General features: G+C 40.0%; 1 protein-coding gene across 6 annotated transcripts in view; it reads right to left on the minus strand.

Moving 5' to 3' along the window:
- LOC137284835 (sodium/calcium exchanger Calx-like) overlaps nucleotides 1-18,892 on the minus strand; it is a 54,732-nt gene that overhangs the window by 5,127 nt on the left and 30,713 nt on the right. For 2 of the 6 annotated variants that reach the window (XM_067816845.1, XM_067816846.1), the window contains exons 2-8: nucleotides 14,018-14,789; nucleotides 10,895-10,930; nucleotides 7,826-7,911; nucleotides 7,219-7,386; nucleotides 6,139-6,153; nucleotides 2,675-2,874; nucleotides 575-804 (exon numbers count right to left, since the gene is read on the minus strand). In XM_067816845.1, the coding sequence (XP_067672946.1) occupies nucleotides 575-804; nucleotides 2,675-2,874; nucleotides 6,139-6,153; nucleotides 7,219-7,386; nucleotides 7,826-7,911; nucleotides 10,895-10,930; nucleotides 14,018-14,744 (1,462 nt within the window). In that variant the 5' untranslated portion in view covers nucleotides 14,745-14,789. The remainder of the gene's footprint in view (nucleotides 1-574; nucleotides 805-2,674; nucleotides 2,875-6,138; nucleotides 6,154-7,218; nucleotides 7,387-7,825; nucleotides 7,912-10,894; nucleotides 10,931-14,017; nucleotides 14,790-18,892) is intronic. The other 4 variants (XM_067816847.1, XM_067816848.1, XM_067816849.1 and 1 more) reach the window with 3 other exon arrangements.

Below are 18,892 nucleotides of genomic sequence, written 5' to 3' on the forward strand. Positions count from 1 at the left end.
TGTTTGTCCTTTCAATAGCAAGAAAAATTCACTTATCATAACAAACAGTTTGAAAGCCAACGATCGACAGACTGAACATCAGTTCCATCAATAACTGTGTATGGTGTTACTACCCTTTAAAGTATATGGTGCAACATCATAGAAATGGGATTCAGAGATCACACATGTACCCATACTTGGAATCGAAATCGGATGATCGAACGTTTCGTCACCTTGGTTACCCTCATGCCGTTAGGAACGGCTATCAGATCAGCAGACATTCTCTAGCTACGTCATGTTTATCCAACAACCGCTGAAACAATCAGCCTTGTGGATAAAGCGTTCGCTCGTCCTGCAAAAGACCCGATTCGATTCGATCCTCAATGCGATTTTTGAAATCCGTTTGTGATATTGCTGTAATATTTCTATCAGCGGCGTACCATCATACCCACTCACGATATAGAATGGTGTGTGGAAGACAATCAACTCTTTGTATGCAGGTAGACCGACGTGTACGTACCATCATACTCACTCATAGAATGGTGTGTGGAAGACAATCAAACCTTTGTATGCAGGTAGACCGACGTGTACGTACCATCATCGTTGATGATGGTCACCTGGCAGATGGCGATGTTGCCGAATGCGACGTCTACATCAGGTTCTGCAGCCATTTTCACAAAGAAAAACTCATCCGGTTCCCATTCACAGTCGTCAACGATCTCAATGTAAATCTGGCGAAGGATTTCATTGGCGGCAAATTTCACTTTCTCGTCAAACGGCTTGTAGTCCTCGCCGGCCAGAGCAGTGCCGTTGATAGTTTCCACTCTGAAAGAGAGAATCGTCGTCAAGCTATTTTTCATTTCCCGTAATGCAACTGATTCCTTTAAAGAGGCTTGACAGGTTATGGTTACGTTGTCAACAAAACGATATGATGATGTATCGCAAATAATCGGTAAAGGGTTGACAGAGCAGGGCTTTAAATATAGGGGCAGTTAGAGCTGAGGACCCTTACGCCATCCCAACCCATGATAACTTATTAAGTTATAAAAATGAATGAAACACGTACAGTGGCACTTCCCAGATTTGCCACATAAACCAGATAATAATAGTAGCATTTTCCATCCCATAAACACATCCATCAACGTACATTCACTGGAACGTCACATCAACACACAGCGTCAATTAACTGGTCGAGGAAAGATATGTGTGTATACTTCCAATAGCCAAACATTTATCGGACAACATGTCATAAACACATCCATCAACGTACATTCACTGGAACGTCACATCAACACACAGCGTCAATTAACTGGTCGAGGAAAGATATGTGTGTAGGTTTCCAATAGCCAAACATTTATCGGACAACATGTCATAAACACATCAATCAACGTACATTCACTGGAACGTCACATCAACACACAGCGTCAATTAACTGGTCGAGGAAAGATATGTGTGTATGCTTCCAATAGCCAAACATTTATCGGACAACATGTCATAAACACATCCATCAACGTACATTCACTGGAACGTCACATCAACACACAGCGTCAATTAACTGGTCGAGGAAAGATATGTGTGTATGCTTCCAATAGCCAAACATTTATCGGACAACATGTCATAAACACATCCATCAACGTACATTCACTGGAACGTCACATCAACACACAGCGTCAATTAACTGGTCGAGGAAAGATATGTGTGTATGCTTCCAATAGCCAAACATTTATCGGACAACATGTCATAAACACATCCATCAACGTACATTCACTGGAACGTCACATCAACACACAGCGTCAATTAACTGGTCGAGGAAAGATATGTGTGTATGCTTCCAATAGCCAAACATTTATCGGACAATGCCATAAAGGGCAGCGTTTATGAATCCACGAACTGCGTTATACCAACAACAGATATAAGCCCAATGCCATCAACTTCAGTGTGTATCATGTCACCCACAGAAATATGTATAGGGTCATCAGGTATGTGTATAATAATGTATACAAAGTGTTTATTTGAAGCGTCTATAAAGCAATGAACAGATATATATCATCAATGTAATACCAACATAGGGATACACAATGTCATCAACAGAAGAGTGTACATTGTATAATGATAAAGACGGAGCATGTATTATGTAATCAACAGATGTTTGTATAATATGACCAGATGCATGTCTAATACTGTGAACAGATTATGCTATAAACAAATGCATGTATAATGCTATAAACAGATGCATGTATACTGCTATAAACAGATGCATGTATAATGCTATAAACAGATGCATGTATAATGCTATAAACAGATGCATGTATACTGCTATAAACAGATGCATATATAATGCTACGAACAGATGCTTGCACAACGTGCATGTATAATATTAAATGATACATGTATTGAAAGAAGAGACGTATGTATATGACTATAACCAAATGTTTGTATAATGCTATAAACAGACGGATGTATAATACTATGAAGAGATACATGTATAATACTATGAAGAGATGCATGTATAATACTATGAACAGATGCATGTATAACGCTATGAATAGATGCATATATAATGTTATCAACAGATCCCTGTATAATGCTATGAACAGATGCATGCATAATGCTATAAACAGATCCATGATAAAACTATGAATAGATGCATGCATAATGCTATATACAGTTGCATGTACAAGGCCATATTACTCACCTTACTGTGACAGGGACGTCCAGTTTGCCATGACGACGGATTCCGATTCTGACTTTACCCTCATTTTCCATGACTGCAACAGCGGCGGCGGTGAACTCGATGACAGGCCTGCGTCCTCCGTCACTGTGGTCAATATTCTTAGTGATGGATTTAGCATGGTCTGCCCGTTCATCCTCTGGCAGCTGGATGCGCTCGTACAGCTGCAGATGTATTGAGGCACAGGTGTCAGACAAACAGGTGAGGTACAGTGGACGTATTAAGCCTTAAGTGATATGGCTTGTTGCTATCATATACATGTATACCCACATCAAGCATGCTGTGAAATGTATGCAATACACGACGTAGATATATCTAACTTATCATCACGTCTTGTCCACGAAATCTGTTGGATTGACTGACATTCAGTCTTGTTTTACAGACGTGTTGTAGTCTGAAGTCTTATTAAACAGACCTGTTGAATTTTATTTAGCTTCTGGCCTGATTCAACAGACTGAATTATTCTTATACTGATTTAACACATCTGTTGAAGTGGCATCTGGCTTTGTGATACTGAATGAGTCACTCCTGGTTTATTCTACAGTTAAAACTCTTTTTGAAAGTATTTAGTCAGTTTGAACTGACGTGTTGAAACAACCCCATTTGGTAATTAATAGTACTCGTCTGGTTAGGTAAGTTCATCTGTGATATTGGACGCCCTGCATGATTGCATAAACAACGGAATAAAACTCTAAACTATTCTGGTGTAAGTATTGGATTGACCTATGTATATTTTCAGCCCAGATTTGGAATCGAAATTCGAGAATGATTAGACTAATTGCACAATATGATCAGACTCGCGGATCTATATATCTCAGATGTCATCATTATACTTAATAAAATATACAGATCTAGTTCGTTCACTGGTATTTGCTGTTCCCGGAATACATATTGCTGAAGCATACATCATGACTGATCGACCAGAAACACCGGAAATGGGCTTCACACAATGTACACATGTAGGGAAACGAAATCGGCTCTTCGGCGTGACGAGCGCACGCTTTAACCCATTAGGCTACCCTACCGTTCCCCGGATGTAGGAGGAAATCCCAAAGTGATGCAGGAAATCCAATGCGTTTACCACTTTGATAAACTGAGACATAAACCCGCGATCACAGGTTTCTGGTGTCCCCAAGGGAGGTAACTCAGCATTGACGTCAGGGTCACCTATCCTCAGACTGGCTACACAATCTCTTCAAATACATAACAGAACACAAAATGCATCAAGCACTGTTTCAATTCTAAGGACTGTATGCATTTACTATTATTTAACACCAGGGCATACATAGACGTTGGTTTATACGTTTCGTTGTCACATTGTACACAGTATATAACAAACCTTTCTTCTGCAGCGTTTGAAAAGAATACCCAAAGGCGCAAGATACTCAATTTGGTTTCACTCGACCATTGTGTTATATACATGTGCTTAGGGAAATACAAACACCAGCGATATGTAGAAATGTCACCACTTGATAGAAAGAGGATACTGGGTTGCTAATCGTCAACGGGAAAACTATCTACTAAAAATACCCAAATCAAATGCATTTGAAACATAAATATACCAGGAATTTACGAAAAATGTGAAATTTGCATGAAATTCATGTATTTCGTAAAATGGAAATTTTAAACAAAAAGGCTACAAATTAATATATTCGTTGAGGTCCTCGATACACAAAACACCAATAAATGTTGGATGCAGAGGTGATTTAGACTTCAGAAACTTGATGAAATTCATGTAAAATGTTTATACCAGATGCATGTTGATTCGGCTGTCGGGCATCTGGTAATTTATGGACGAATTGTATCTAAAATATTTGTTATTGTTATAATATTCGTAGGAAAGCAGTACCGACTCTAGTTTAGTATGTTACGTTTCAAGTCCACACACTGCAAACAAGTTTCGAGGAAAATTTGTTTCTAATTAATAGTCCAATTGCAACTGTCTTCGTTTCAGTCGACAGGTGCAGTGTTAGGTTCCGTTGACCAGACCACATCCTGAAGGAAGGACAGTCCAGGATTTCTAAATCGTAAACACACAGGATCTTTAAGCATGCTATGCAGTATGTTTGCATTACGTGGAAAATTATATTTGCATGGATAAAATACTTAAGGTTAAATAAGTGGATGAGACAAATGTGAAAAAGAAAGTGTCGAAGTATGATTCGGTGCCAGCCTTTATACATTGGCGTCTCTTTAATAGGAGATAAGGTAACAACGTTGCTGAAGCTGAAATAAACAATGTTGTTATTCATTTCTGTAAATTAAGGAACGGAATGACAGTGCAGTTTTAATATACGTTTACAATGCCCTTAGATGAGGCTATGTTACATATGTATTAGACGAATAAAGCATAGCATATCGACGTCGTTATTGTTATTGTGTATGAGGGTGTAAGACTATTATCACTTGTGCGCGACGATTTCAGTTTTATTGGTATTATCGTGTCTGTAAGTGAGCATTCTGCAATAATTGGCATACATTCTACATAGCTGATGGCCCCAGGAGACTCTATATGTCCATGCGTAAATTCGGCCATATTCAGATGCTTTGTCATGGTTTAATCTGGCTGTGGAGTCAGATGGTTTTGACACGTTTATCATGTGGTCATGCAGTATAGATTTCAGAGACATTCAGCTAGATGTTTAAAGTCTTTGAGAAGTCAGAATTTCGGTGGTTCAAAACAACCAATCTCGAAATGTAGGAAGTAGCCGTCATATTCTTTGTTTAACAGTTGCTGTATCTTTATATTTCTCGATGAAGTCGCAGTCTTCCACGTTTCTGTATCCATGTCATCATAATCCTTCTATATCGCTATCGGTGGTATAGAATCCCCAATCTCTATTTTCAACATTACACATTACCCATCGTTTGTCTCCCTCGACGGTTCAACATCACCCATCTCTGTTGCCAGGGTTACACACAATCCATCTCTGTCACTCTCAATGGTTTAGCATTCCCTAGTTCTATGATCAAGGTTACACACAATCCATCTCTTATCTCTCTCGACGGTTCAACATCACCCACCTCTGTTGCCAGGGTTACACACAATCCATCTCTATCTCTCTCAATGGTTTAGCATCCCGTAGTTCTATGCTCAAGGTTACACATAACCCATCTCTATTTCTCTCGGTAGGTCAGCATCACCTATCTGTGTCGCCACGGTTACACATCATTTATTCTCTCTCCTTAAAAGTTTACCAACGCCCATCTCTATCGCCATGGTTACACATCACCCATCTCTCTGATAGAACAACATCATCCATCTCTGTGGTCACTTTAGTGATGAGACTCTACGATCCTGTCGTGGCGATGCTGTAAGGTGCACACAGTGAGGGAAGACTAAAGTAAGGAAGCATGCGTCTAAATTCAACCAAAAGTTGAAACAAAACTAAACGGTAGAGGAGACATTTAGAATGCAGGTTACATACCTTCCGATCAGCTAACTGTCCAGAATCAGAACAAAATAATTCAAATGCTTTATTCTAAAGCATATATGAAAGGAATCTGCACAATAAGCTGTTAAGAAAACTAATAAGCAGGGACAGGAGTTGCTGGTTATTGAAATCATTTCATAACTGGATATTCATAGTTGACATATTGTAATACCATATTAAAACAATTACAACCTTCAAACGTATTCATTACCAAATTAAAGGACGCAGTATCACATATTTTGTTATTCAGTAGTTTTAGCAAAACACTTTCACAAATTAGAAGACAACATCTAAACGCCAGATAAAGTTACACGTATCTGTATATTAAAGAAAGCTGTAACTGCCATGCCAACATTGAATAGCATAGAAGAGAAGGCATTTCTGCTTATCTATTAATACATGTAGTAGAGAATAACATATAAGAGGAACATTAAATACGACAAAGAGTAGACGTATGTAATGGTACTCTTCGAATACTGACTGAAGACATTATACCCTAGTGTGTATCAGACATGATGATGAATGGCAAAGTGATGACTGCGACAGGTTGCTCTGGGGTAATGCGTGATTGACAAGACAAATGTAACGCTACAAAGAAAAAGCACTAAAACATTACCGTGATAATCACACTGATGATACGAAAAACGCATGATCGTGGCGCTTAGTTACAGTTTGGTCATGGAGCCAAGTGGAATGGTTGTCTCCAATGGATGTTAATGGAACATTTCACATGAGTGAAGTGACAAGTTACGATATTATTTTCCTATGGATTTGTAAAACAGAAATCTAAAACTTGCGTTGAAAACAGCTGTGTTAGTTACAGGAACAGGTGTAACCTCACGGTACTGATATAATCGTGAAGCCTGAAAGACTGGTTGTTCTTTGACTTCTTTTTAGTAGAATTTAACTGAATTTTAAAATATATTAAAAACGTAAGTTGAGCGTGTAGCACAAATGGTCTGGTTACAGGGGATGTAAAGGGTGGGGTGATGGATGTGTGACGACAGGATACTCTGCCAATATTTGTGCCCCAGTGTGGCTCAACTCTCAGACATAACATCCAGCTGTACTTACGTCTTGGAATGAGGTCAGAACGCGGGGGACAAGTTTCTTTCCACCCGAGAAGAAACGTGTTGCGTTGATTCGGTACCATCCGCGGTTATGGGAAGTGTTTTCTGCTATCTTCTTGGCAGCAATTTTGGCAGCTTCTTCCTCTGGGAGTTCTTCAATATGACCTAATTCCTGAAAGTAGGAATATTATTTGCATTTACTGTCCTCTTCACTAAATGTCAAATTGACTCTCTACAACTTATTATCCACGGACACACATCGACTTTTGACTGACCTTACCCTTTCTGCTCTTAATAGAGAAAATATGTTGCACCCATTTTGCATGCGACACCAAATTTGAGCGCAGCTGACTTCCGTGTGTGGACCCGTAAAAATCCGTGTTAGAATCGGTCGTCACGCTTGTCGTAAGAGGCGACTAATGGGATCTGGTCAGATTCACTGACTTGGTTGACTCATTTCATCGTGTCCCAGTGTGGTAGATCGATGCTCATGCTATTGCTTCGTCGATTGACTCGATTCTTCCGAGTGCCGCCATATGGCTGGAATATTGCTGAGTGCGGCGTAAAACAATATACAAAGAAACCATGTGCATGGTCGGGTATATCATCACCTTAGCTAAAGTCAAGAGTTCAGCATCTCCACGGACATTCTCGTCAGAAGATGGACCAGGCTGTCTTTCCTCCGTATCTTTATCCTCTGAAACAGCAGGCAACTTCCAATGAGGATTTCCCCAGTAACACCAACATATTTACAACGATGATTTGCGTCCTTTGGCACCAATAAGCTCTAGCATATTAGCAAGCATGTGTGCACGTGAGTTCATTACATTTAAGAAAAACACTTTAGGAAACACGACAACGGAGTCTTAATGCCTTAACAAATGATTTTTAAAGGATCATGAGTTTATCAGTATAAATTACGAAAGTAAAAAAATTAGATATTAGTTTTTTGATCAAACTATTCTAAATGAGAGGGTTAACACACACACAAACAGATAAAAAAACTATAAAAAACACACAAGAATTAGGTGAAAAAATTGATGATTAATAAGGTATCCATGGGAACGATACACTTTGTTACAAAGGGCTAAATACATTTCATTTTTATACAATGGGAAAAAGGCATTCCGGGTTTATGAAAATGAAATGGGAATTCGTTACAAAGAAAATTGCTACGGACATAAAAGCATCTGAGGCATATCGCAAAAAGTGGACCCCAAAAACATGTGCAATAAAATAACATTATTGTATCCTTCCTTGTCATGCTCAAAACAAAACAGTGAAATGCAATTCAGACGCGTTCATGTTTGCTTTGGGGTGCTCTTACTCTTTGTCACATAGGGTTTGGGCAAAGTAATTTGATTCAGTCCAAAAGGATGTAAAATGTACTTACTGACAGCCAAAGGAAACTTTACCAATTTGAAAATGGAATGGCCAAAACAATAACAGACATAACTGGACAAGACTAAATGTATAATAACAACTTCAACCCAGGCTTACTGCTGCCTGTGCGGTGTAAAAACTAATCTAACTGGCTCAACTAGAAGAACGCTCAGAATGTTCTTGTTTTCCGGCGTTAGACAATGGCCCCGTATGGCATAACGCGTATACACACTGATACCTGTTCTCAGATTGCCGAGGATGACACCAGATGAAGCTGTAGGCAACAAAGATGTGAATAACCTACACCCATGCAGTGACAACCTTCGGGTATATCAGTGTTGCCATCATTATCCCGATGTACAGTGCAGCCCATGTTAGACATAAGAGACACTGGACGTTTTGATAACGGTAAGACGGAGATTGGCATGGAGACTGCAGCGGTTCCTGCAGACCAAACAGACACTGACGCTGCAACCTTAGAAGACACGAGTCAAGACTGCCGGTAAGTAAGTTGTCGGTTAGTAAGTACGGGACTGGTGACTGACCTTCAAGCGTTGTCTACTTATTGAGATCACCCAGAAGACAACAAATGTGTCCCTATGTGGTGGGGAAGGCATGGTCAGCGTGTACGAAGTCGGTCCGATTGGAGGCAGCGGTGTCAGTGTTTGAGGTGGTCATGAATATTGAAGATCTGATATTTTGCGATTCACACAATAATTCGTTCGCCCTTATGTGACGCCTTTCAAGAAACAGTGATAACGTCCAGGGTCAAGGTAACCGCATTCCAGTGACGTCGGTAACGTCATCAGTATTACCGATTGTCCAGCGCAACACCCAGATGTACAAGGATGATGTGAGTCGACCTGTTATATGCGGACTAAGCCCAGCCATTATAACAAGGATATCTTCTTTGTATTATTTCGCGTGGTGTCACCAACGCGTAAACCATGAAGTAATTCTGGATCCAAACCTGAACCAAAAGGTACTAGCGTTTTTAATTTTTCTTATCACAATTATGTCCTTTGAAAATTTCTTTTGGCAGTCAGTTAAATAAAATATAATCTAAAATCTTGACTGTATATTATTAAAAATGAGAAAATGTCAAAAAGTCAAAACAATCAGAGTAAGATAACCCTTAATGCGGCGTAGTGTGTACCCTGAAACAAGAGTAACACTAGATGAATGTTAAGGAAAAAATCAATTGAAAATATTTGAGGGTCCTGATGGAATTGACAAACGTAAGAGAAATAGCAACGACAACAACAGACACAACACCGAAACACTACATTAACACAGCACTAGCGGAGACTATTTAGTTAAACATGTATCGTTAAAGACAACGTAATGTACAATGTCCTAAGAACGGATTAGTGTAAATGAAACGTAATCGAGCTAAAATCTAAAAGTTGTATTAAGGTGGTTCAAGGGACACAATACCATTAGTGTTTCGCATTACTAATTACGAAGTACTTAATGAAACGAAAGCAGAATCAACTGAATTGTCCGAGTGATTCTATGCAGCAATAACGTCTTGTTTTAGATTGTTTGTCAAATTACTGGACTTAACAAAATAGTGTCTGATTGATGGGCACTATGTTCACTGTCTACTCAGGTATAGCACCCTCCGTCAAGACCCTCATATCTGCAATATATCCCTCATCGGGAACAGCTGTTTCATATCGGATTATTCTTTTTGTTTGGCAATGCATGACAATTAGCAGCATGAATGGGGTTAGATAGATCTATATGGACGCTAGAATCACTCCAGAGGGCTAACAGGCGGAAAAGATGCGTTCCAGTGGATACTAGTATATGGCTATATACGATGATTAGATTACGAGGTGGCTAACAAGCAACATGTGATGTGTGTGAGTGAACATCTACAAAACTGGTGACTATTGTACGTCAGCACTCGTTAACTAGAAGCCCTCGAACGTGAACTTGTGAAAATAAGGACTAAAACAGGAAAACATTTACGGTATAAATTAGGCTGCTGTGGACTAATATTTATATAGTTTGCTCTCATCATACAAATATGACAAAATATGACAACCACAAAGCCGTCATTATCAAGAGAAAAAAAATGTTCTAAAAACTGAATATATTAATCAGATTCATTTGAAATAATGCTCATATACGTTAAAAACAAGTCATGCCAGCAAATTATTTTGAATTTATGATATATGTTATTGCAGCAAATAAAGCAAACACGTTCAAAATGACTTCAATAACTATCAGAAGCAAAATTTCATCAAAGTCACTCCTACACCGACTGATCTCAGCTTAGTGTGTTCTACCTGAGGCATCCCCGGTCGCCTTCTTTGTATACCGCTCTGCAAAAGACAAGCCTCTATTCATTGACACCTGAGAACACCCAGCTGATAAAGTGCAGAATGCACCGCCACCGTGAACTACTGTTTGAAGATCAGGATAGGGAGATAGAGTTCATGTATGCGAGATCACGGTCAGGCTTCCGAGGTCAAGGTCAGATTTTCAAGGTCAAAGTCAGGTTTGCGTGTACAAGGTCTCAAATGACAGGTCAAGGTTAGTTTAGTAGGTGAAGATACCAGGTAATAGGAGATGAAGAATTCGATATGTTTCTGTATGTTGAGGAATGATATGTTTAAGGTCATCAGTCCTGATACAGACGAGGAAGTGTGCTATTTATAGGTAAGGCCGTCCAATCATTCTGAAGGTTAAGGGTTATGGGATTTATTGTTCGCTGTTATGAGTTTTGGTGTCACATACTGTCTATGGGATGGCATCCTATAAGAAATGAGTGTACAGAGGTGCAGAAGGTTTCGAAAGGACCACAACAAAGATTTAATAGGGAAATGGATAGTTTCAGTCTTTTGTATGGACATTGTTCTTCACGTGCAAGAAAAAAATATCAGAAACCATGGAATCACGCGGTCGGCGATAAAGGTGTTGTGACTTTCTGTCAAAAGCAAATGTTCGCAGTCCAGGAAGCCAATGTAGGCACGTAAAGGGAAATGCTTTTGCCGTAACGCTAGGCGCAGCTGGCAGGGTGACTGATGGCACGATCAGGAATCACTTAAGACTTCATTGCACATCAACATTTCCTATCATTCAAAACCTTTGGTAATACAACACCAAACGCTTCTGACTGTTGTGACATAGGAACATGGAAGCATGGAAAGAGGAAACTGCTCCCTGCCGTGGACACTGATAGACGACTGACTCTGACTTTTGGTATAAGAACATTTGTCATTTGTCGCAACGAAGTTTTACACATGTGGTTGATTTAGCTTCTCAATGATGAATTATAGAAATATCTACACACTACAACACATCGATTGACATTTTCCAATCTGATATCTTATTGAAAAAGATCGGAGCACACTGCGAAATATACTGCATTGTTGATAGTGATGTGTTAGAACGGTAGTCTTAAAGACTTACAATGTAATCTAACATTGTACTCAGGCAATAAGCCGAGATCGTCAAACACTGGTGCATATTGGCGAATTGGTAGATGATGCATTGTGAGAAATATTTATGATTATAAACAAGCATTTACCTTTGCATTTATTTCATATTTTAAAACCACCAAATATTTAGTGAATTCATTCCTGTCCAGTCCACCTTTCTACTGTTGATTTTAGCTAGCATATATAGGTTGTCTTGATAAATAACATGCGGATTATACATAAAAAAACATGCAATAGAGTGAGTTATTGCTGTAATTAATAAATGTAGCCAGAGAACCATTTAACAAGATGACAAATATCAAAGCATCCAGTTTAAGTTTGGATACCTTACACTTACTAACTAATCCAATATTGGGACAGTTGGTTCTAGTTATAGGCAAATGTTCGCAAATTTTGTCTTCAAATAATATTGCTGTCGGTAGCCTCTCGTAGGACTGAATCCCATTTCAGTCCAGTCAGTCTCGACAGATTATGCCATGACAGTTACAAAATAAATGAAAAAGAATTTTACGAAGACTAGTCAATAATAATAAGTTGAACCATATGTTAAATTGACTGCATACACGCACACGCACACGCACACGCACACGCACATACACCTATCTCTGGATCCAAATTTAAGGTCCAAAATACAACTAGGACATCGGTTGCCACCATCAAACATTTTTGTGTACTCTTTACATCGGGTAATTGTAATATCTCCAGTCGGCCACCATGCTCCGTCGAATCAAACATGAGATAAATGTGTAAAAATATATTCAGTAATCAGTGCGCGAATAAAATTGACTGTTATACTCCACATTGTCGTAGAACACCATCCCTGATCTGGTTATGACCTATCATGTAGTTAAATGTTTCTATAGGCTACTTGTATTAGAATCGGTTTCCATGTATGCAACTTAATATCACTGACGACGATTGAGACACAAGCCACCGTGCAGTGTTATTTTAAGACAGCTGCTGCAACATTTCATACATATTGCCAAGACACACACAAAGGTTTACAGAAATCAAATGACAACATGTATAAAGGAAACATATTGTAAGAGTTGCTGAAAATAACTACATTTTTTCAATTAAGTAACAAATAATGCATTCTTAGTGATATATATCTGAGATAGTTCAAACAGGTAATACATCAAGTGAAAAAAATAATTTACACACTCACATTTACGATATGATAGTTAAATAAATTTAGTGTTAATAAAATAAATAAAAAAGGGATAAATTAAATAAAATACACCAAAATACACTCATATTTACAATAACTGTTACATGAAATTGTCAGGTTTCATTTTGTAAATGCACATATTAAAAGCATCTAGAAATATGACATTCAAATAAATAATGCCATCTTTGGATTAACAAATACATGCATACACGATCCCCATGTCTTGCCTACAACAGGAAAACAATTTACAAGGCACGGACAGGGTATATAAATCCCCAAATGTTTCATGTTTTTATTTCACCGCCAGTGACAAAAAGGCACGGGCCATAAGTCTAAAACATAACGATGTAAGTATTTAACCACGACTGATGTCTTCCCTGTGTGAATGACCGACATTCAATACCGCAGCGTTACTGCTACTTGAAGGTGAGTGATGTTGATGTTTCTAAGGGACACAACTCTGGAAGCCTTTCGCGGCGCTTTAGAAAACTGAACCATCAGCGCTCCATAAACATTCACCACTCGCCCCTTTCCGTAACCCCCAAGAGGATCGCTATTGTCCCGGAATAACACGAATTGCAGACGAATGTCTCGTTAAATTAAAGAAATGGATATGGTGGATTTCAGTTTCCGCGAAATGAATGTTCTTAAATCTTATAATTTCTCAAATGAAGAACATGACATATTATTTCATTCCGATGTAATTATTGCAAAACGCATGTGTTAAAACCACATTTGACATGGTCATAGGCAGAAGGTACGAATCAATTAACAAAGATTATATTTAAGTTACTTACCTAAGGAAATACCAACAAAACCAGGCTCTTCGCGTTTGCTTTTCTTCATACAGAAGTCCTTATCAGCAATGTAGGCGACAATGATCAGGGTTGGAAACATGAGGAAGGTGACAATGGCCTCCCAAAGGTCAACAACATTGGGGGATATAGCCATTAACACGATGGCCAGCCACACATAAGCGAAGATGCAAGTGAAGGCTGTGACGCCAAACACTTTGAAGCTACGGATTCTCCTGATTTCTCCTTCAGGTATTGCTACAATACAGATGGCAGAAATCACTAGCAGGTTAAAGGCCGCGGAACCTACTATGGTTCCTGGGCCAAGTTCTCCAGCTTTGAAACCATTACCAATGATTTCTATACAGGACAGAAGGATCTCCGGAGCACTTGTTCCCAAGGCCAAAAGACTCAAATTGGCTACAGTATCATTCCAGACCTTCACTTCCAGTTCCCGGATTCCTCCTTCGGCATTCGCATCTGGGACTCGAACTATTGTTGTCTTGCTGGTGATTCTTTCTATGGAGCACATGAATACGTCAGCGATGATGGCGACTGCAAGAAAGCACCACAGCAGGCCAAGGAGGTAGAGGAAGGCACGGACCTCAACTGCCCAGGTAAACTCGCTAATTACAGGAAGCAAGAGAGCCACATCTGAACAGGTGTAGTTCTTGACGAGTTCTTGAAGCTCCGCGTGGTTGATAGCTGAGCTTCCGGTCGTATTCGCCATCTTGGCGTAGTTCCTACAGACTCTACTGTTGCCAAAACTTTAAATCTGCAAAGACAATTGTACAAATGTGACAGACATAACTAAATAACAATCATTATGTGTATTAGGAATAGAAGAAATAGACACGTTACAGTGATTCTTGGGAAAGATGTAGAAGATGCTGAATGTATAAACGAGCATATGAATGGCAACTTCTTTATAGGGCTACTTCCTGCCCAAGAGGTAGTTCAGATGCGTCGTGTTATACAGTAGAGAAAAATTTGCCATCTATACACTCGTCCTGTAGAAATACTAAAACTCAAACTGTCCTGCACGTATCCTGTAGACAATATGGTCATGGCAGTCCAAGAGCAGATGCTTATATCACCATGCGTTGCGATATCTTTATTGCAACATAACTGAAACCTGACAACAATGACGCAGGCGGGCTTATTCATTGCGAAGACAGTCAACAGGTCTTTTATCAGTCACTGGTGTCTCGTCACAGATCACCTACCGGACTATCGTCAGAATATTTATTTACACAACAACCAACTTCCTCTTCAGCATATATATAGCTTACGTACAACACAAACTCCGTTGTGCCTGAGTACTGACTGATATCTAAAACAACAGCACATACTGCCATCAGCCTCATTTGTTACGTGTACTGTGTAGATTTGCATCATAGAAATGTATTCATTGACCAAATGTGAGATCTCTAGGAACAGTTACTTCAGTGTCAGCAGGGTATATTACTCCGGTGCTGGGCAGTCATGTTATTTATAACATTTCGCCATAGTTACTTCCATTGAGATTGCTATTATCGTATGATCAAAGGTTCAGATCCCACGTTTGTTTAATGGTTTTTCGGCATTAGTACCCACTGACTTAGGTATGCGATGGTATTAGGAGATATGAGCCCAACGTTAATATAATCTGCTGCTCTGTAGATGTAAATCACGTAGTAATATGAGTACATTTAAAGAAATATTTTTCCATGATCATGTATGTGATTGACATGCGAGAAATGATTTACCATGGGCATGTTTGTCAATTTCATGCGTCATGTTAACTTCTATGGCTACCGAAGGAAATAGGAAGTATATGAACTGGGTTTTATCAAACATCCATTTTTTACGCTGACGTAATTTTACGAAATGTCTAACCTACGTAAGCAAGCTTATTGAATGAAATCTTCCTGGTTGGAACATACAAAAGCGCATGTCAGTGTGCCAGTATACATGTGTGCGACAAAATGTCGGCATGCGTGCGTGACGCGCAAAATGAGTATTCAGATGAAAGAACTAATGATTATTTATTTGCGTGGTTGACGTTAAAAGTGAATTTGAAGCAAAGATGGAGCGTATTCCACATATATCCCAAAGCGTCAGATTTATGTGGGGGTCAACAATGTCAACTCGTGTACAATTTATCGTATTAGTGCGCTGACTACTGAACATAGGTTCATATCACAGGCGAATCTGGGACACCAATTCTCAATGAAAGGATCCGATTACGATTAAGGGACGGATTTCTTTCAGGGTTATTGACGTCGCCATAGACGAACAGGTCACTCGTGGCCTCTTAAAAAAGATTAACACCCTTTGTAACTGCAACATATGTCATATTTGGGATTTCACTTTCTTAGTATAGTACAAATTCTAGTACTTTTTTCGGTTGAGTCCCATCCGGGATTCGAACCCGCACCCTCAGAGTCAGGCACCTAATCGCCAGCACACAAAGTCAGCCGCCTAGCCCGCTCAGCCACCGCGACTTCCACAAAAATGAAAGTCGGACAACTGGTAGTCTAGACTGCGTACTTTGTGTACCCCTCTGATGAGTGTAAATTGGCACGGCTCCCACGGCCGAAAGCTATGATTACACGATGCCGTTTAGAAAGTGGTCAAATGCAACATATGTCATATTTGGGATTTCACTTTCTTAGTATAGTACAAATTCTAGTACTTTTTTCGGTTGAGTCCCATCCGGGATTCGAACCCGCACCCTCAGAGTCAGGCACCTAATCGCCAGCACACAAAGTCAGCCGCCTAGCCCGCTCAGCCACCGCGACTTCCACAAAAATGAAAGTCGGACAACTGGTAGTCTAGACTGCGTACTTTGTGTACCCCTCTGATGAGTGTAAATTGGCACGGCTCCCACGGCCGAAAGCTATGATTACACGATGCCGTTTAGAAAGTGGTCAAATGCAACATATGTCATATTTGGGATTTCACTTTCTTAGTATAGTACAAATTCTAGTACTTTTTTCCGGATGGGACTCAACCGAAAAAAGTACTAGAATTTGTACTATACTAAGAAAGTGAAATCCCAAATATGACATATGTTGCATTTGACCACTTTCTAAACGGCATCGTGTAATCATAGCTTTCGGCCGTGGGAGCCGTGCCAATTTACACTCATCAGAGGGGTACACAAAGTACGCAGTCTAGACTACCAGTTGTCCGACTTTCATTTTTGTGGAAGTCGCGGTGGCTGAGCGGGCTAGGCGGCTGACTTTGTGTGCTGGCGATTAGGTGCCTGACTCTGAGGGTGCGGGTTCGAATCCCGGATGGGACTCAACCGAAAAAAGTACTAGAATTTGTACTATACTAAGAAAGTGAAATCCCAAATATGACATATGTTGCATTTGACCACTTTCTAAACGGCATCGTGTAATCATAGCTTTCGGCCGTGGGAACCGTGCCAATTTACACTCATCAGAGGGGTACACAAAGTACGCAGTCTAGACTACCAGTTGTCCGACTTTCATTTTTGTGGAAGTCGCGGTGGCTGAGCGGGCTAGGCGGCTGACTTTGTGTGCTGGCGATTAGGTGCCTGACTCTGAGGGTGCGGGTTCGAATCCCGGATGGGACTCAACCGAAAAAAGTACTAGAATTTGTACTATACTAAGAAAGTGAAATCCCAAATATGACATATGTTGCATTTGACCACTTTCTAAACGGCATCGTGTAATCATAGCTTTCGGCCGTGGGAGCCGTGCCAATTTACACTCATCAGAGGGGTACACAAAGTACGCAGTCTAGACTACCAGTTGTCCGACTTTCATTTTTGTGGAAGTCGCGGTGGCTGAGCGGGCTAGGCGGCTGACTTTGTGTGCTGGCGATTAGGTGCCTGACTCTGAGGGTGCGGGTTCGAATCCCGGATGGGACTCAACCGAAAAAAGTACTAGAATTTGTACTATACTAAGAAAGTGAAATCCCAAATATGACATATGTTGCATTTGACCACTTTCTAAACGGCATCGTGTAATCATAGCTTTCGGCCGTGGGAGCCGTGCCAATTTACACTCATCAGAGGGGTACACAAAGTACGCAGTCTAGACTACCAGTTGTCCGACTTTCATTTTTGTGGAAGTCGCGGTGGCTGAGCGGGCTAGGCGGCTGACTTTGTGTGCTGGCGATTAGGTGCCTGACTCTGAGGGTGCGGGTTCGAATCCCGGATGGGACTCAACCGAAAAAAGTACTAGAATTTGTACTATACTAAGAAAGTGAAATCCCAAATATGACATATGTTGCATTTGACCACTTTCTAAACGGCATCGTGTAATCATACCCTTTGTAACTGACAGTCTTGAACATAAGTCTCCGCCTTAAGCAAAGCCAATGCCGAAACTGAACGCTCAAAAACGCATATGTTTAGATTATTGCCATTAAGTTTAGATAAGTTAACGATTACTGCCAATAATACATTCATGTATGACTGAAGCATTTTGGAAACGCTTAAAGGGTTCATAACATATTTATAGAAAATTTATTTATAGAAAATGATAACAAACGTGAATGACGTGTCTAACGTTTGAAATGCTTATTAAAGACGTGTTTTAGAACTATTGCCTGAGTTCAAAACCATTGCATGTGTTTGTGTCGCAGACAGAATCGCAAATACACGCCTTCCCCTCTTTGACAACGTACATGATCGTGAAAATGAAAATGCCCGTGAATTGTTCGAGGGCTCGTGCATTTAACACATGAACGGGAACGTGCAATGCTGAACTTTATGGATAACAACTCACGTAACAAAAGAACGTGTTATCCATAACGTTTGTTCAGTATTGTACTTCCCATCTTCTGCTATGACACTCAAAGAAACACGAACATGCTCCGGGACTGCTAGAATCAGGGACTTCACAGACAGCCGTTGTCAGC

Source organism: Haliotis asinina, chromosome 5 (genome assembly GCF_037392515.1).
Source record: "Haliotis asinina isolate JCU_RB_2024 chromosome 5, JCU_Hal_asi_v2, whole genome shotgun sequence".
NCBI classification, from domain to species: domain Eukaryota; kingdom Metazoa; phylum Mollusca; class Gastropoda; order Lepetellida; family Haliotidae; genus Haliotis; species Haliotis asinina.